This window comes from Equus przewalskii, chromosome 8 (assembly GCF_037783145.1).
Source record: "Equus przewalskii isolate Varuska chromosome 8, EquPr2, whole genome shotgun sequence".
Lineage (NCBI taxonomy): Eukaryota > Metazoa > Chordata > Mammalia > Perissodactyla > Equidae > Equus > Equus przewalskii.
The window spans coordinates 40939218-40959034 of NC_091838.1; the positions used below are offsets into that span (position 1 = coordinate 40939218).

Here is a 19817-nt window from a genome sequence, read left to right on the forward strand (position 1 = left end):
TTATTTATGAAGACAGGGGGATTATGTTTCAGCAGTACAGGGAATTTTCCTCCACATATGATTTCAACTGCACGTTATGGAGAGCTTGTGAGTATCTTGGAATTTTTTTTTCCACTTGTTAAGGATCTTTCTGCATTTCTTCCTTTGGTAATTAATTTGGGACTAAAATGAGAACTGTTTATGTGTAAGTCACTTTAAAACAAATCATCAGTCTAAGAAACCTTACACTAATAACTCAGCATTATAATTATCAGTAATTTATAACAGTTACTCTCTTCTCTACATTAGCTCATTCCTTTTTCAGTGAATCTCGGAATGTTTAAGCTGCAAAATTCCTTTGTAGATCCTATAAAGAATGCAGTATAATAGAGTTCAGAGCACCAGAGACTCTAGATTTGAATCCTGGATTTATCAGTCATTAGTTTTGTATCTTTGGACTTAACATTTCTAAACCTCAGTTTTATTGTCTGTAAATTGGGTATAATCATAATACCTACCTCAAAGTGCCTGTACGTGGTTGTCATGGGAGAAATGAAGATTATTCATATCTGGCAGGTTCTTTATTTTATGGATGAGAGTGTGGTGGCATAGATTTACAGTTTTTGCAACAGATGTAAAATGGGAAGTAAGTGGATGAATTGGAACTGAAGAGGTCACAAATCCGAGAGAATAGGAGTTAGCTGACTACCTAGGAGTTAGTTAATGAGCATTGAAGATATCCAATATGCCAGCGATGCCAGCAGAGCTTGGGGTGAATAGGCTCAGATCTAGTTGCTAAAATCATCTTTGAATAATTGAGAGTGATTAGGAGAGCTGTGAGGATAGCCGTGATGAGAGTGAAATCTAGGATCTTGATAAACCAAGCAAAAATTCCTTGATCACTTGCCAGAAAGTCCCATGTCTGCTATAAAGTTACCATTTTCCCTTTGTAATTGAATAGTATTTTTGAAGAGAATTTCCAAGATTAGGCTTCCTCCTCTTCACTAAACCTTGACGTAGTAGCTTTAGTCTCCCCTGATAATGCTGGGCTTTATCAACTGCTACTATGATGGTTGCCAGATGTTTCTATCTTTCCTCCCACATTTATTAACATTCTACATAAGGAAGAATTTTCCCTACTTCTCATTTTTATATTTATTTGTTTATTAATGACAGTATAGATTTGTGGGTTCCTATTCTATTCAATTGGTTCCTATTCAATATTTAATCCAATACATGTATTATTTGTTTTGATGCTCAAATTGTCCTAGATTTGGCCTGTAAAAGCCCCTTGAAGTTGGCGCCTATGTCTTATTCATGTGTTCTCATCATCATTTGAACATTTCCTTACCTTCTGACACAACAAGATTTCCAGGCTCATCTTGTGCTTTTCCTGCCTCAGCCCTGGAATCAGCCACTTCTCTAAGAAGTTCTTAATGATAATATTTAGAAACCAAGATTACCATGGTTACTATGCCCTCTTAGCAGACATAACTAGAAAATACATACACATATCTGTACTGTTTCTGTATTTATCTTGTATATATATATTAAAATAAATGAGTTCATACTGATACTTTCAATTTCAAAGCAATACTGCAGAGTTCTTTTTAGCCTTTCATTTTGAAAGTAGTGAGACTTGACAGTACTTTCTTCAGTAGTGAGAAATCTGGGTCTCATCCTGAATTTACTCATTTGCTTAATGTAACACAGCTCTCTTCCACACCACCTCCACATACTCCCTCCCACACCACTATGTAGTAGATCAGATGTAGGCCTCTCTGCTGGGAAGTGCAGGTGGGCAGGGAAAGGCTGTTCCAGTCTTAAAGTTTATCTGATTCAGCTAATGTATTTCATTTAAACATGCCGGTCTTAAACACTGATGCTTTCCTAAGGACAAATTTGAAGTCCATGACTTTAAGGCATTCTATAACTGGTGTTTATTCAGACTGGTTTTGTGTAGCCAGTGAGTGAAACGCGTCAACAAAATGTAGCTAAGATGGTATAACTGTCTTGGCCCTGTCCTCAGCAAGACAGGTGTAAGAACTCAGTTTTATCAGTGCATTTGCAGGTCATTCAGGTTTTAAGGGACCAATTCAAAGTAATTAGATTCACAAGAGATTAGACTGATTGATAAACCAGAACGCATCTTTATTAGTTTATGTTGAGAATGTAATTGCCAGCTAGACTAAAATACTTGTATTGACTTAATAGCATACACTCTTCCTGATTGGAAAGTGTATGTAGAACATTACAGATCAAATGTTTTCTTGAGTAATACAGAATTGGAATGTAATTATTTTTGTATAATTTTACAAGAGAGGCATCCAGTCCTTTTCCAGGAATATAGCTGCCAATCAGTAAAGAATATCCATATATATGAGTCAATGGCTTCCCATTCCCTTTCTCCAAAGAGCTCACATCTTTGGTTTTTGTTTTTTCCAAGCTTTATTTTGGAAAATTTCAGAATTGCAGAAAAGTTGGAAAAAATAAGACAGTCACTGTGCATATATCTTTTACCTGGGTTAGCCAACTATTAATTTTGCCGCATTTGCTCTATCTTTCTCTGTGTGTGTAAATGCGTGCATACACATGCACATATTTTTTTCTGAGCCACTTGAAAACAAATCATCGACATAGGACGTTTTACTCGTAAATACTTTATTATATAGCTCCTAAGAACAAGGGCATTTTCCTGGCATCACATCTAAGAAATGTAAAATTAATGTAATAGAATTACCTGATACACTGTTCATATCCAAATTTCTCCACTTGTTCAATAATATCCTTTATTCCCCTCCAGTTTTTTGGGAGGGAGGTGGTTTCCAGAATCCAGTCAAAGATAACACATTACAATTAGCGGTTTTTGTCTCCTTTGATTTAGAACAGAGATACTTGCTCTATTTTGCTTTTGTGTTTTTTTGTTTTTGCTTTCTTTGTCTTATGGCATTGACTCTTGCAAAGTAAAGGCCAGTTTTCTTGTAGAGTGTCCCACAATCTGGATCTTTCTCATTGTTTTCTCATGATGAGAACATCATCAGTGGAACATTTGTTTGCAAAAATATAGGTGTTCTGTACAGCCCATTGCATCATAATAAGGAACCCATAATGTCAGGCTGTCAAAGTATTGGTGATGCTAAATTTGATTGGTCACAGTGTTGTCTGCCACTTCTCTCCGTTGTGAAGGTACTGTGATTAATACATTAATCTGAAATTTTGCTTTGACAGTATGTAAATATCCATTTTAGCAGCCATTGATGACTCTTGCCTAAATCAGTTGTTAAATTGGTTATTTCAAAATGTTTTCACAATTCTATTATTCTCTTTATATTTATTAGTTAGCAATCTTCTATAAAGATTTCCTTTATAGAAAATTTCTTCTCTCCCTGTGCTTTTTTTTTACTTCAAACTCATGGAGTCTTTGTTTATTCAGTGTATTATAATCTGTTACTGTTATTCTTCTTTTCAAAGCTCAAATTGTCCCAAATTTGGATTTCCCTTTGAAATAGCTCCTGTTATTTTGACACGTCTCCATCAGTTTTTAGGCACTACCTTGGTTTCTCTATACCTTGTTCCAGGCTCAACCAATATAATTATAATTTTAAACAGTCACATAATACTCTAGTTTATGCATTGAAATTTATGTAATTGTACATCCATTGAATATTTAGTTTTTTTGCTATTAAAGATGTTGCTATCAAACATTTTATGAACATAGACATGCTTTTCCTTTTGGTGAGATTATTGCCTTAAGACAAATTTCCTAAGTCTTCCTAAATTCCTGGTTTAAGGTATGTAGGTAGTGTTTTATAAAGGATCATGCATCTTTAATACTATCACTGGCATGGTTTGTGGCTTTGTTTTATATGCATTTTCCAGCACAGTTGCTATTGCTTTCCCTTTTTACTAGTTTTTTGGTATGTTGTTCAACCTTCTATGCATATATTTTTCTCTTACAAAATGAGAATTTTTACTTATTGAAGAGAATTTACTCTGGATGGTGCTTCTCAATGCCTCATTTTTTAGTAAGATGTGCAGGTAAGCTTTAAAACAGTGGTTCCTTAGCCCGAGGCTTATATCTGCGGCTTTCAGAGCGGTGCATGAGCTTGGTCTCATCCTGGAGATTCTAATTCATTTGCTTTGGATGAAGCTAGCCATTTTCTGTTTTTAGGAAATTCCACAGGTGTTTCTTTCTGATGCTCATCATTGTTTGAGAATCACCACTTAGGAGATTTTAACGTTAGTTACTCTGTCCAGTTGTCCCTCAGTATCCGCGGGTGATTAGTTCCAGGATGCCAAAATCCGAGGATGCTCAAGTCCCTTAGTTGGGCCTCTGTATCTGTGGTTCCACATCAGTGGACATGGAGTGCACAGATGTGGAGGGGTGACTGTATATCACCAATCTCCTGCTTAGAAATCATTCACAAATATTTCTTTTTAATTACTTGCCAATTTAATACAATATAATAATCCTAAATCAACAAATGTTAACCGTTCAATACTGTCAGGATCTAGTTTTTCTTTTATTTTTTTGCCACTTTGATTTTTGCTTTTTGTATTAGTGAAATGGGAATAATGGTTTTTTTTGGATTATAGACATACTTTGTTTCCTTATATCTTTTGTCTAAGTAATGTGATTTTGTAATGCAGTCATATTTCTAATAACTGACATTGTTTAGAATTCTTATATTCTCATTAGAGTCTATTTTTCTGATAAATTGAGATAGTAATAATAGTTATTTCCTATTCAACAATATGCATATTAATGTCTTCCTAACAGTCTAGGGTTAAGGAATTTTTGTTTGGACTTAAAACTAAAATTCGTCTTTTTGTTTACAGGGCGCGTCTTTCACTTCAGAATGGTTTGCAAAGTATTTGCAATCATCAGCAGCTGCTTGTTGGGTAAGTTTGAATTTTTAGGAAATAATTTTATTTCATTCTGAAGAATTGTGGTGCCATTTTTTCCCCAGGTAAAAGTTTTCTAAGTAGATATATCTTTTTGGTCATCCTCTATAAGAAGAATAAACCCTTGCTAGTGGACGGAAAGAGAATACATAAAGAAAATGTTATTCATTTCACGTTTTATTATACACAAATTAAATGTCCACGGGGCCAGCCACGTGGCCAAGTGGTTAAGTTCGCATGCTCCGCTTTGGCGGCCTGGGGTTTCACTGGTTTGGATCCTGGGCGCGGACATGGCACCGCTCCTCGGGCCATGCTGAGGCGGCGTCCCACGTAGCACAACCAGAGGCACTCACAACTAGAATATAAAATTATGTACTGGGGGGCTTTGGGGAGAAGAAGAAAAAAATTTAAAGAGAAAAGAAGATTGGCAACAGTTGTTAGGTCAGGTGCCAATCTTTGAAAAGAAAGAAATGTGTCCAAGCTTATTCAGCTGGAATTGAGTGTTGGGGGAAACTGATTCATGCTGTTATTTAGTAAATGTTTATTGATGACCTACTGTGTTCCAGGCCCCATTCTCAAATCAGTTTATGTATTTCAGGAAAAGACAGAAAAAAATCCCTTGTGGAATTATATTCCAAGTAAATGTCAGGTGGTGCTAAGTGCTATGAAGACAAATAAATTAGGGTAAAAGGCGTAGAGAGTGGAAAGGGGGTGGTATTTTATATAGGGCAGTCAGGACAGACATCTCTGAGAGGGTGATTTTTGAGCAAAGACCTGCAAAAAAAAAGTGAGTCATGTAACTGTCTAGGGGAAGAGCGTTCTAGGCAGAGACCACAGCCAGTGCAGAGGTGCCAGAGCAGGAGTTCTCTGGTGTGTTTGTGCTTAAGAAACAGGAAGGGGGCTGGAGTGGCTGGAGCAGATGAGAAGGGAAAGTGGAGAGATGAGTTCAGGGATGAAGAGAGTGGCTGTGGCGAGGACCTGGAGTTTACTGTAGGGGAGATAGAAGGATTTTTATGCAAAGTAAGGCATGATTGAACTTCAGGTTTTGAAAGGATCACGCTAGCAAGAATGGATTTTGTTGGGGCAAGGACGGATGCAGGGAGACCTGTTAGGAAAGTGTTAGAGTAATCCAGTGAGAGAGAGTGGACCCGTGGACAAGGACGGCTCCTTGGAAATGAGAGAAGTGTTTAGCTTCTGGATACACTTTGAAGATTGAACCAACAGAATTTACTGATAAGTTGGAAATGGGAAGGGAGAGAAAGAAGCTTGTTGAAATGTTTTTGTCTTGAATAACTGTAAAAATGGAGTTGCCTTTTTGTAATAGCGAAAACTGAGAAAAACTTTGAGGGGCAAACTCAACAAATGATCTTATTTTATTGTTCATAAAACAAATTACTTAAAGTGGATTAGATTATATGCGTAAATTCTAATATAGAAACAAATTATTATTCTCTCAGGGCCGGCCCCATGGCCAAGTGGTTAAGTTCTCGCGCTCCGCTTCCCACGGCCCAGGGTTTTGCTGGTTCAGATCCTGGCCACGGACATGGCCCCACTCGTCAGGTCACGTTGAGGTGGCGTCCCATGTGCCACAACTAGAAGGACCTACAACTGAAAAAAAAATACACAACTATGTACTGGGGGTATTTGGGGAGAAAAGCAAATTATTATTCTCTCAAATATAATTATTCTACTTTATAGTTTTTTTAAATGTCATGCTGTAAGTTTTAGTTAGTTCTTCGTTCAATTGCTTGTCTTTATTTTTTCACCTAAAATTTATAATTAAAATGTATACATTATTCATCTGCCATATGGAAAGATCTTTTCTACTTAAATTAGAGGAAAGGTATTAAAAAGTAAAAGAATACCCCCCAAAAACAATTTGTAGAATAGATAAAATTAAAACCAATCATAATTTCTATATCAACTTTTGCTTAGGGTATTAAGGGCCATGTTACGTTTCTTTGCCATTGTTCTCTTGTAGTTGTATGCCAATCTAACATCTTGCCAAGCTCTTGGAAATATGTGTGTGATGAACATGAATTCTTATGACTCTGCCACTTTTGATGCATGCCGACTGTTTCAGTTTATCTTTGAAAACACTGCTGGACTGCGTACTGTTCATTCTGTCTCATTTTGGTAAGGATATTGTGATTGCTAAAATGTCATTTTGACCAAATTCAGTGCAGTTACTTTCACAAATATATACTAAGAAATATTCCCCATTATAAAAACAATTGTAATTGTTTATAGGAGACAGAATCTTCCATGGCTGTTCTATGGAGACCAGCTAGGATTAGCACCTCAAGTACTCAGTACTACACCTCTTCCTACAAATTTCAGTTTTAAAGATCAAAACCAGGTACAAGTCACTATACTATTAAAGGATAACTACGTTTTGATTTACAATTTTAAATGGTAATAAGAATGTTACTGGTCATAATTCTTACTTCTTTAGGTTGTTTTTAAAAATTTAATGACTAGAGTAAATCCAAATATCAGCTTCTTATAGGAACTAAACAATATAGTTTGACTGTCTTACTTGAGTATATGGATACCTCTGGATCATGTGGTTATGGCAGCAAGTAGTACTTGTGGGGTTGGGAAGGGTAGTTTTCATCACTAAATGCAAAATAATCTCTGTCCTTCTGTATCTCTGCATTTTTAAGAAGGGCTTCCAAAGATTGACTGGGACTGTGTGCCATTTCCCCAGCACTTCACAGGTCCAAATTCTCACCTCCAACTTTTTAACCTTCTAGAATGAAAGAATAGATTATTCCCTCCCTTACTCACCCCCTCCACACACACACATTTAACAGATTTGAAAGGAGGTTATCTGTCTCTAGCTCTGCCTCTTAATTCTGAAATAATTTTTGTGCAAAAATCCCAGTTCATTTGTTTTTGGTGTGTTTAGTCATACAGATGCTTAGATTAATTTTGCTTCAAAGTAATGACAGTTGATTTTAACATTTGGTCTCTGGAAAAAGAAAGGATCACTCAACAATGAAAATTTCTTTGTTATATTACTTTCAGAGTATGTGACATTATTTTATTCTTGTTTTTCCTTAATCAGAATACAAAACTGAAGTTTGTTGCTGCTTCCTATGATGTAAGAGGAAATTTTCTCAAGTGGCAAACTCTAGAAGGAGGTATTTTACAGGTGAGCATGATTCTAGCTAAAGAATTACTAATGTGCCTTATTTTTGATTGAGTCAAAGACTAGATTATTGCTTGAATTGTTTGCATGCTACAGTTGATTTTTTCCTGTGCTTTAGATAGGAATTTTTCCAAAGGTAAGTTATGACTTTATAACAAAGATGCTCCCTTGACTTTTCATACCCTTAATACATTAAATATTGTATAAAGTATATGTCCATGTTGGGGCTTGAGAACCCTTGACTATAAGCAAAGAAAACATTTGTGAAAGATATTTATCAGTCGTATTGTTTTGCTGTAGCTTTGTCCAGACACAGAGACAAGACTAAATGCTGCTTATTCTTTTGGAACAACCTATCAACAAAATGTAAGTTTGAACTATTTTAGACATTTTGTATTTTAGCTTCATTTTTCATATTAGCAATAATTGGAATAACCTTTGAATTTTTGAAATTGGAAATCTTTTTATAGTAATGAATAATTTCACTTGATATATTTTTTTATTGTCTGGGTATAGAAAAACCTTAATTTAATCAGCATGAAGAGAGTACCTTGTCATCTATAAAGTCTTAAACATCAGATAATGATAGATTTTGATAATCACTTGTTTGTTTGGTTCTGGCATATAGATCTTAAAAATAATGCCTACTTCTGAGCATTTTGGAATAAAGTAAAAATATTAGTTTATTTTTAGTGACTAATGAAATGTTATTGCTCTCTCCTCCCTCTACCCCTCAGTAACAAATAAAAATGCTTCCTTTTCTCTCTTTATACTTTCCTCTCTGCTTCCCTCCCTGAGGTTTCTTCCTTTGGTAACCCATTTTGAAATTACAGTATGGTACAAAGGAATATTATGAGCCATTAAACTTGTGAAAGATACTCTCTAGTCTACAAAAGTACTTCTTGATAAAATGCATATACATATACCATAGAACAAAACCGTAATTCCAGTTTTGTTAAAACCATAATGAAAAACACCAAGAAGGAAAACAGATTAGAAGAAAATAAACATTTGTAGCAGTAGTTATCTCTGGATGGTGGAGTTACAGGTAACTTTTTTTCTTTTTCATATTTTCCAAATTTTCTGTCATGAACATGAATTTACTTTTATTATCAGAAATGACTTATATATTATTAAAAAAGAAATGTTGCTATGTGTCCACCTTGGGCTAGGAGAATCAGCACTTGTTAAGTGCCTGCTCTTGTGTGCTCAGCATTTTATCATCTCATCTGATCCATGAAATAACTATGTGAGGTACATATCTGTGCTTCACAAATGTGGAAATGGTGCTCCGCGAGATTAGGTCATTTACTCAAGGTCTTGCATCAAGTAAATTGTGGAGCCAGTATTCTTTTAGGCTTAAAAAAACATGGTTTTTCATTGAACCTGGCTGCCTCTCAAGTACTTCACAGCCTTATAGGAAAAATAGCTATATAGATAAAGAATTGCAAAGAATGTGATGTGTTGTTCAATAGCTATGTACAAGGTATTATACAAAGGAGGAGACATCGGCAGTTCCTGGGGAAGTATAGAAAGGCTTCACAGAGTGAGTGATACTTGGGCTTGTAGAATGAATATGAGTTTGTCAGGAGAACACAGTGGGGAAGGGACTGTCAGGCAGAAACAACATTTGCAATGTCAGACATAGAATGGTGTAGCATATTTAGGGACTACAAGTAGATTAGTATGAATGGACCATAGACTGGTAGGGAGCAGTGGGAGATAAGCCTGGCTCTATTAAGGAGAGCCAAATTATAGTTAGCATTGTACATCAGGAGAAAGAATTAGGACCTAATCCATATGACAGGAGTTTTTAAACCTTTCGCTGCTGTATACTTACTGTGAGAATGAAGGCATACCTTCTGCAGCTGGATTGTAGGAGGAGAACCAGGCAATTCTTTATTGTTAGTTTTTTGACCCTTGTAAGATAATCATATTTATAGTATTCATGTTTTGGAAGGCACATGGGATATGCATATAAATAAGATAGTTTAAAGATACTTTATTTTACAAAATTAATAAAACACTCTTTTGAGGATAAATAAATAAATATACTTTCTAATTTTCAATTGGGATGCTTTTATTTTTAATTTTATTTTTCAGTGTGAGATTCCTCTCTCTAAGATCTTAGCTGACTTTCCAACTCCTGTGTTTTATGATGTGTACCTTGAATATACTAATGAAAATCAACACCAATATATTTGGGCTGTGCCTGTGTTAAACTTAAATCTTCAACACAATAAAATATTTGTGAACCAAGGTAAGATATCCATACATACCACTCTTTCTATGAGCTAAAACCAATAAATAAGCCAACCAACATGATAATTTAGTAAACCATAGATATAAGGAATGTCATGGATTCTCTCTTATGTGGTTTTATATAGCATGCCAAAGAGTAAAACAGTAAGATTGCTGATATATTTAGATATTTTTACTCAATATATCAGACTTTTTGTTAAGAAATTATATTATGGCTAGAAATATATCCTGATAAAAATTAGTAGAACTGTAAACTGAGGCTTCTTCAACGTGTACTCCAACTGCTTTTTGGACAAATTAGTTTCTTTTGTTGTTTCCCATATTATAAAATCCTGTTTATTCAGGTAATTTGCAGGGAAAATCCTTCAAATTGATGCAAAATCAAATCAGAAGACATTCAAGTGAAGTGAGGAAGGCTGTTACCAGGAATTTCTTACAGCACTAGCTATTTTTGCAACAACAAAACAAAACAAAATGTACTAATTTTCTGTTTTAAATTTGTTCAGTGAACTTCTCCTTGAGAGCCATCTTGAACAATTTGAAGGTATTTTTTTAATGTCCCCCTTTTTTTTTCTTTTTATGATAAAAGATGATAGTGCTAGTAAGTGGCTTCTGACTCGGCGCATTTTCTTAGTGGATGCACTAAGTGGACGAGAAAATGACTTAGCAAGTCAGCCAAGATTACTGCGAGTTGCTACCCAAATATCACTGAGGTAAACAAGTGTCTAATGCACTAAATTAGGCTTGGAGTATAAGGGAAAATGAAAATGTTTATGATGAATGTCTTCTTTTTTTAATTGAGTTAATGATAGGTTACAATCTTGTGAAATTTCTGTTGTACATTATTGTCTGTCAGTTGTGTTGTAGGTGCACCCCTTCACACTTTGTGCCCACGCCCCACCCTCCCTTTCCCCTGGTAGCCACTAATCTGTTCTCTTTGCCCACATGTTTAAATTCCTCATATGAGTGGAGTCATACAGAGATTGTCCTTCTCTATCTGGCTTATTTCACTTAACATAATTCCCTCAAGGTCCATCCAGGTTGTTGCAAATGGGACGATTTTGTTCTTTTTTACAGCTGAGTAGTATTCCATTGTGTATATATACCACATCTTCTTTATCCAATCATCTGTTGATGGGCACTTAGGTTGCTTCCACGTCTTGGCTGTTGTAAATAATGCTGCAATGAAGATTGGGGTGCATGGGACTTTTGGAATTGTTGACTTTAATCTCGTTGGATAGATACTCAGTAGTAGGATAGCTGGATCATATGGTCGTTCTATTTTTAATTTTTTGAGGAATCTCCATACTGTTTTCCATAATGGCTGCACCAGTTTGTAGTCCCACCAGCAGTGTATGAGGGTTCCTTTTTCTCCACAACCTCTCCAACATTTTTTACTATTTGTTTTAGTTATTTTTGTCATTCTAATGTGTGTAAGGTGATATCTTGGTGTAGTTTTCATTTGCATTTCCCTGATGCACAACGATGATGAACATCTTTTCATGTGCCTATTGGCCATACATATATCTTCTTTAGAAAAATGTCTGTTCATGTCTCCTGCCCATTTTTTGATCTGGTTGTTTGATTTTTTGTTGTTGAGTTGTGTGAGTTCTTTATATATTATGGATATTAAGCCTTTGTCAGATATATGACTTGCAAATATTTTTTCCCAGTTAGTGGGTTGTTTTTTCGTTTCAATCCTGTTTTCCTTTGCCTTGAAGAAGCTCTTTAGTCTGATGAAGTCCCATTTGTTTATTCTTTCTATTATTTCCCTTTTCTGAGAAGACGTGGTGTTCAAAAAGATCCTTTTAATACTGATGTCAAAGAGTATACTGCCTGCATTTTCTTCTAGAAGCCTTATGGTTTCAGGTCTCACCTTTAGGTCTTTGATCCATTTTGAGTTTATTTTGGTGAATGGTGAAAAAGAGTGGTCAATTTTCATTCTTTTACATGTGGCTCTCCAGTTTTCTCAGCACCATTTGTTGAAAAGACTTTCTTTTCTCCATTGTAGGCCCTCAGCTCCTTTGTCGAAGATTAGCTGTCCATAGATGTGTGGTTTTATTTCTGGGCTTTCAATTCTGTTCCATTGATCTGTGCACCTGTTTTTGTACCAGTACCATGCTGTTTTGATTACTGTAGCTTTGTAGTATGTTTTGAAGTCAGGGATTGTGATGCCTCCAGCTGTGTTCTTTTTTCTGAGGATTGCTTTAGCAATTCAGGGTCTTTTCTTGCCCCGTATGAATTTTAGGATTCTTTGTTCAATTTCTGTAAAGAATGTCATTGGGATTCTGATTGGGATGGCATTGAATCTGTAGATTGCTTTAGCTAGAATGGACATTTTAACTATGTTTGTTCTTCCGATCCATGTACATGGAATGTCTTTCCATCTCTTTATGTCATCCATTGCTTTCAGAAAAGCCTTGTAATTTTCATTGTATAAGTCTTTCACTTCCTTAGTTAAATTCACCCAGAGGTATTTTATTCTTTTTGTTGCAATTGTGAATGGTATTGTGTTCTTGAGTTCTTTTCCTGTTTTTTCATTATTAGAGTATAGAAATGCTACTGATTTATGTAAATTGATTTTATACCCTGCAACTTTGCTGTAGTTGTTGATTACTTATAAAAGTTTTCCAATGGATTTTTTGGGGTTTTCTATATATAAGATCATGTCGTCTGCAAACAGCGAGAGTTTTACTTCTTCCCTCCCTATTTGGATTCCTTTTATTCCTTTTTCTTGCCTAATTGCTCTGGCCAAGACCTCCAGTACTATGTTAAATAAGAGTGGTGATAGAGGGCATCCTTGTCTTGTTCCTGTTTTCAGGGAGATGGCGCTCAGTTTTTGCCCCTTGAGTATGATGTTGGCTGTGGGTTTGTCATGTATGGCCTTTATTATGTTGAGGTAGTTCCCTTCTATCCCCATTTTGTTCAGAGTTTTTATCATAAATGGCTGTTGGATCTTGTCAAATGCTTTCTCTGCATCTATTGAGATGATCATGTGGTTTTTATTCCTCAGTTTGTTGATGTGGTGTATCACATTGATTGATTTGTGGATGTTGAACCATCCCTGTGTCCCTGGTATGAATCCTGCTTGATCATGATGTATGATCCTTTTGATGAATTGCTGAATTCAGGTTGCCAAAATTTTGTTGAGAATTTTTGCATCTATGTTCATCAGCGATATTGGCCTGTAGTTCTCCTTTTTCGTGCTGTCCTTGTCAGGCTTTGGTATCAGCGTGATGTTGGCCTTGTAGAATATGTTAGGAAGTGTTCCATCCTCCCTAATTTGTTGGAATAGCTTGAAAAGGATAGGTATTAAATCCTCTCTGAAAGTTTGGTAGAATTCCCCAGGAAAGCCATCTTGTCCTGGGGTTTTATTCTTTGGGATGCTTTTGATGCCTGTTTCAATCTCTTTCCTTGTGATTGGTCTGTTCAACTTGTCCGCTGCTTCTTGACTAAGCTTTGGGAGATTGTAGGAGTCCAGGAATTTATCCATTTCCTCTAGGTTATCCATTTTGCTGGCATATAGTTTTTCGTAGTATTCTCTTATAATCCGTTGTATTTCTGTGGAGTCTGTTGTTATTTCTCCTGTTTCATTTCTGATTTTGTTTATTTGAGCTTTCTCTCATTTTTTCTTTGTAAGTCTGGCTAGGGGTTTGTCAATTTTATTTATCTTCTCAAAGAACCAGCTCTTTGTTTCATTGATCCTTTCTACTGCCTTTTTTGTTTCCATAGCATTTATTTCTGCTCTGATTTTTCTTATTTCTCTCCTTTTGCTGACTTTTGGCTTTGTTTGTTCTTCTTTCTCTAATTCGGTTAGGTGTAGTTTAAGATTATTTGGGATTTTCCTTGTGTGTTAAGATGTGCCTGTATTGCAATGAATTTTCCTCTTAATACAGCTATTGCTGTATCCTATGTGAGTTGGTATGGCATATTATCATTTTCATTTGTCTACAGTTATTTTTTTATTTCTTCTTTAATTTCTTCAATGATGCATTGCTTGTTCAATAGCATATTGTTTAGTCTCCACATCCTTGTGCCTTTCTCAGCTTATTTCTTGTAGTTAATTTCTAGCTTTATAGCATTATGATCAGAGAAGATGCTTGTTATTATTTCAATTTTTTTAAATTTTTAGAGGCTTGCCTTGTTTCCCAACATATGGTCTATCCTTGAGAATGTTCCATGCGTGCTTGAGAAGAACGTGTATTCTGCTGTTTTTGGATGGAGTGTTCTATATATGTCTATTAAGTCCAACTGTTTTAGCTTTTCGTTTAGCTCCACTGTTTCTCTGTTGATTTTCTGTCTGGATGATCTGTCCATTGATGTGGGTGGGGTTCTGTGGTCCCCTACTATTATTGTGTTATTTTTGATATCTTCTTTTAGGTTTGTTAATTTTTGCTTTATGAACTTTGGTGCTCCCATGTTGGGTGCATAGATATTTATATGCATTATTTCTTCTTGATGAAGTGTCCCTTTGATCATTATATATTGGCCCTCTATGTCTCTGTTTACCTGCCTTATCTTGAAGTCTGTTTTGTCTGATATAAGTATTGTGACACCCGCTTTCTTTTGTTTGCTGTTAGCTTGGAGTATTGTCTTCCATCCCTTCACCCTCAGCCTGTGTTTGTCCTTGGAGCTGAGGTTTGTTTCCTGGAGGCCATAAATTGTTGGATCCTGTTCTTTAATCCATTTTGCCACTGTGTGTCTTCTTATTGGAGAGTTCAATCCATTTACATTGAGGGTGATTATTGATGCATGAGGGCTTAATGCTGTCATTCTGTCATTCGTTATCCAGTTTTCCTGCGTTACCTTTGTTTCTCGTCCTCTGTGTTTTAGCCTACCCATTGACTTCTGCAATTTCTTATGCTGGGTTTCTTAGATTTTTCCTTATTTATGTTTTGTGTCTCTGTTCTGTTTTTTAGCTTATTGGCTACCCTGAAGTTTGTATTCAGAATCTCGTGTATATCATAGTCCATTTTCTGGTGGTCTCTTACTTACTTAACCTAGACTGTTTCAGTCCCTGTCCTCCTCCCCTCCTAAGTTATTATTTTCATCTCTTATTCCATCTTGTGTTGTGAGTTTATGGTTAGAGTGATAAGATTGTCTTTGCTTTGGTGATTTACTTCCCTTTATCCTAATGCTATAGTTGAATATTTGCTATCCTATTCTGATTCTATTTGTCTCCCTACTCTTTGTTTTGTGACCCCTTTCTCCTTTTTTTTCTTTTTTCAGGTATGAGAGCCTTCTTGAGGATTTCTTGTAGTGGAGGTCTTGTGGCTATGAAGTCCGTTAGCTTTTGTTTGTCTGGAAAAGATTTAATTTCTCCCTCATATCTGAAGGATATTTTTGCTGGATATTCTTGGCTGAAGATCTTTGTCCTTTAAAGTTTTGAATATGTCACTCCAATCTCTCCTAGCTTGTAAGGTTTCTGTAGAGAAATCCGCTGAAAGTCTGATATGGGTTCCTTTGTAGCTTATTTTCTTCTGCCTTGCTGCCCTGAGTATTCTTTTTTGTCATTCATTTTTGGCATTTTTACTACTATATGCCTTGCACTAGGTCTTTTTCCATTGACAAATCTAGGAGATCTGAAAGCTTCCTCCACACACATTTCTCTCTGAATCCGTAGATTTGGGAAGTTCTCTTCTATTCTTTTGTTGAGCACCCTTTCTGTTCCATTTTCTCTTTCCACGCCCTCAGGAATTCTGATTATTCTTAAGTTGCATTTTCTCATTGAGTCAGCTATTTCTTGGAGATTTTCTTCAGTTTTTTAAATTCTTAGTTCTCTTTCTTACCCTGTCTGGAGCTGTTCAGCCTGTCTATCCTCGATTATGCTAATTTGCTCCTCCATGGTGTCTAGATGGGCATTCAGGGAATCCGTATTCTGTTTCATCTGATCCATTGTATTTTTCATCTCTAGTATTTCTGATTTATTCTTTTTTATAGTTTCAATCTCTTTTGTGAAGTAACTCCAGAACTTGTTGACTTGTTTCTCCATATTTCCCTTTATCTCATTGAATATTTTGATGATAGCTATTTTGAACTCATTTTCACTTAGTTTACCTATTTCCAAGTCCTCAGGATATACTTCTGTGTTTTTATTGTTTTCCTTGTGGACTGGAGATTTATAAATTGCTGGATGGTAGAGGAGCGGTTTTTGTGCATGATGCTATTATTCTGTTGCACTTACAACCTGTCACCACTAGATGGGGGTCGAGAGCCACACATTCAGAGCCCTCTACCTTCAGCTGCAATGGTGGCACACAGCGTGGGTTTGGGTAGGAGGGGCACTTTCTCTCATGTGCTGACCTGGATTTGGATCAGCTCTCACTCTCTGGTTTCCTGCGGCCCTGGCTTAATGGGGTCCCCACACGCGAAAGCTTTCCCCTGTTAGAGGATTTCCACTGCATGGGCGATGGGACTTCTGGACGATCCCCGGATGCGCAGCCCCTCCCCTGTTCCCTTCCTCACCCGCAGCAGCGATTCCAGTCTCTAGGGGAGGGAACGAAGTTCTCTCTTACCCTGTTCCAGCTCCTCCAAGGGCAGCTGCAGCCTCTCCGCCCTCCATCATTTGGCTGCTTAGGGTCTCTGACGATTTCTGTTCTTAGGATTTTTTTTTTTTGGTTGGAAAGTAGTTGCTCTTTTTGGTTGTAATTTGGACGGGAGAGAGTCCCGGGTGAGCTCACACTGCCATGTTGCTGACATCACTCTGATGAATTTCTTAATGGAAGTGTTTATCAGTAGTTATCAGATGAAAACAATAAGGACAACTGAATTGGAACAATACATAAGGTTTTTTTAGATATCTGTATAGATTGACATACACCAATAGAGGTGAGGAGCCAAGGGGAGATTTGTATCAGAAGAGGTTGAGGAGTTTTGTCAAAATTCACGTTCTAGGCCTCACTCTAGACCTGCTGAGTTAGAATGAGTTGAGAGCTGGAAGGAAGGAGAATCCCAGCAGGCTGAAACAGGTGTGTTAGAAGAGCCTGGCAGGTGATTGCATTAGGCAGGCCTTGGCTGTCTTCATCTCCTTTCATAGCTGCTGTTCTAGATTGACCCTCAGTAATTATCAACACTTCCCTCTTCTTAGGATACTTTAATGATGACCTTACCTTAAAGTTGTGCCATGCAGCTTTCTTTCTTTCTTTTCCAGTGTGAGATTCCTCTAGGAACTTATCCGACTTTCCCACTCCAGTATTTTATGGTGTGTACCTTGAATACACTGATAAAAGTCAATACCATTATATTACATTAGTCTGGCACCTCAGTATATGTTATTTTTTTCACTTTGCTTTTCATAACAATCTTATGAAGTAGACAGTACAGAAACTTTGTAATATACTTTCTGAAATCCAAATGTATTGTGTTTTTAGCATTCCCTCAATCTGCTAATGTAGTATGCCTAGTGAAAACAAATTTGACACTAGTCAAGCCTGACTTGATCTTGTTGAAACATTCTGGCCCTTCATGCTTGGCACTTTCCTTTTTGAGTTTACAAACTGTATGTTACTAATGCATTGAATTCAGCCAAAAATAGTACTGTTATGTGCCATAAACATTACCACATATGGCACATTATTTTCTTAAGAATTCTTCTATCTCTTTTGAAAATCAAGATATTATTTGCCTTTCTCTAGACTTCATATAACACTTCTCTTTTGAGTATTCCTCAAAGGTGGTTCGCAGTATTTCAGTTATTTCATTGTAAACTTCATAGGACCTACATAGGTCGAAGAGTTTCTAATCTGTCTTGGAGGGTGTATGTTAATATTAAAGTTTTGACCGCTTAAGATAGCTTGTGTTGTTACTGTTTGTTTATATTTGACCTTCCCTAGTCCTTATTAACTAGTTAGTTCTGAGATCATCAAGACTATCCGTGTTAAATTTGAAAGAAATAAGTTAAATGTATGTTTAAGGGCCTACATGTATTTATGACTAAAAATGTATTTTCTTTTAAACAGCATCCACCTTGTACCCAACACAAAAAATGGAAACATCTACCCTCCCTTAATTACCATTGCTTACAATGATATTGATGTCAAAGATCCCAACAGCCAGTCTGTGAAGGTGAGTTCCTTACTAATCAGTGCCTCTATTTGTGTCAATATAATAGTGATGCAGTTGACATTATGGTCAAAGGACAATTAGTCCTTTTTCAAGTTTTAAATAAACTCTGCACTTTATATAGTCAGGTGTTAATTATTTTTTACTAATAAGGTTAAGAGGTGAGTTCTTACGGATCCTGAGTATCAAAAAGCGAGAATTAAGCTTTTGAGTAGACAGCATCACCAGCAGCTGGGCATCCCTGTTTGGGATCCTGGGGTATGCTGAGATATGCAGCTTCTGCTCCTGTCCTCTTTGGCCACCTTGCTTCTGTTAAGATTTTTTTCTCCTTGTCTAATTAAACCAGGAGCTCAAACTTTACAGTGGGTATGTGTGTTCTATTCTCACCAGTATTGCCTCTTGAGAGAAAGACAGTTCAATGGGCAGAAGAAGATTCAGATTATCAGCTTTAGAACTAGTAGTGTTAAAGTGAACTAGAGAATGCAGTTTGGACCTCCAGCCAAGTAGGCTTCCTGTTACGTCCCCAGCTCAGTTAAACTTAACCAAAGAACTAAAGCCCTGTGCTACCTGGAAGGGCCTGTGTATGGAAGAGAGATTGTGTACACCCTAAAGATAGGCTACACCAAAGAGAATGAGCCTGAAAAAGGCTAAGCCACACATTCTCAGTTCCACCTCTCCACCTCACCAGTCAGATAAAGCATCCCTGCTTTGAGGAACGGTAAGTGAAAGAAGGGTAGGTAGAACTCCAAACCAGAGGTAATCGTTCTATACTTTTTCCTTACAGAGAATAAGTAGATATTCCCTTCCCACTCTAGAAACATGAGAATTGAGGGTAAACGTTCCTTACCTCCAAGACTCACTAATAGCTTTTGATGTCTACTATTTTCCTTTTCTGAATTTTAGTGTTCTTCAGCCAGTGCTTTTGGTCTGTCTCTCGTGCTTGTGCTTGTACTTGGCTGCTGTACAAGGCTTTCATTAAGCTGTACTGGATTCAGGCTTTCACTAAGCAAAGAGTAGGCACATAACGTAACTTTTCACTGAAAGATTTCACATCCTCATTTGTATTACCTAATTCGATGCTAAAATTAGTTTCCATTGCCTGAGCTTGTATAGACTGTAATGAGAAGAGAAGGACGTCCAGAAACACACTTAAACAACAAAAGACTACCTGGTTTAAAATTTCCTGGAGGGATCATTCCTGGGTAACCAAGTCTTGGGTAACCAAGACTATATTTATTCTAATATAAAAAACTTCTGAGTCTTTTCTTTAAAGATTTTTCCTGTCCAAAATATTCCAAACTAAGTCTTGACAAATCAGAAAATAAGTGATAGAAGAAGAGTTGAGAGAATCATGAAACTATCCTGACAAAGTCCACCTCAAATTCATTCCAATTGTAGAATGTCCAGTTCTTTCATCATTCCTTATTTTCTCATGACAGCTGTTGCAAAATTTAGT

General features: G+C 36.5%; 1 protein-coding gene and 1 long non-coding RNA gene across 9 annotated transcripts in view; one reads left to right on the forward strand and one right to left on the reverse strand.

The window, feature by feature from the left end:
• TMEM67 (transmembrane protein 67) overlaps positions 1-19817 on the forward strand; it is a 54900-nt gene that overhangs the window by 14355 nt on the left and 20728 nt on the right. For all 7 annotated transcript variants that reach the window (XM_070630654.1, XM_070630653.1, XM_070630656.1 and 4 more), the window contains exons 6-14: positions 13-87; positions 4819-4881; positions 6866-7020; positions 7135-7243; positions 7955-8041; positions 8339-8404; positions 10142-10298; positions 10890-11013; positions 18259-18364. In XM_070630654.1, coding sequence (XP_070486755.1) covers positions 13-87; positions 4819-4881; positions 6866-7020; positions 7135-7243; positions 7955-8041; positions 8339-8404; positions 10142-10298; positions 10890-11013; positions 18259-18364 — 942 coding nt within the window. The remainder of the gene's footprint in view (positions 1-12; positions 88-4818; positions 4882-6865; positions 7021-7134; positions 7244-7954; positions 8042-8338; positions 8405-10141; positions 10299-10889; positions 11014-18258; positions 18365-19817) is intronic.
• LOC103560682 (uncharacterized) overlaps positions 6240-19817 on the reverse strand; it is an 82369-nt gene continuing 68791 nt past the window's right edge. For both annotated transcript variants that reach the window (XR_011543103.1, XR_547260.2), the window contains 2 exons: positions 17410-17519; positions 6240-6492 (listed from right to left, as the gene is read on the reverse strand). This is a non-coding gene — a long non-coding RNA (uncharacterized lncRNA). The remainder of the gene's footprint in view (positions 6493-17409; positions 17520-19817) is intronic.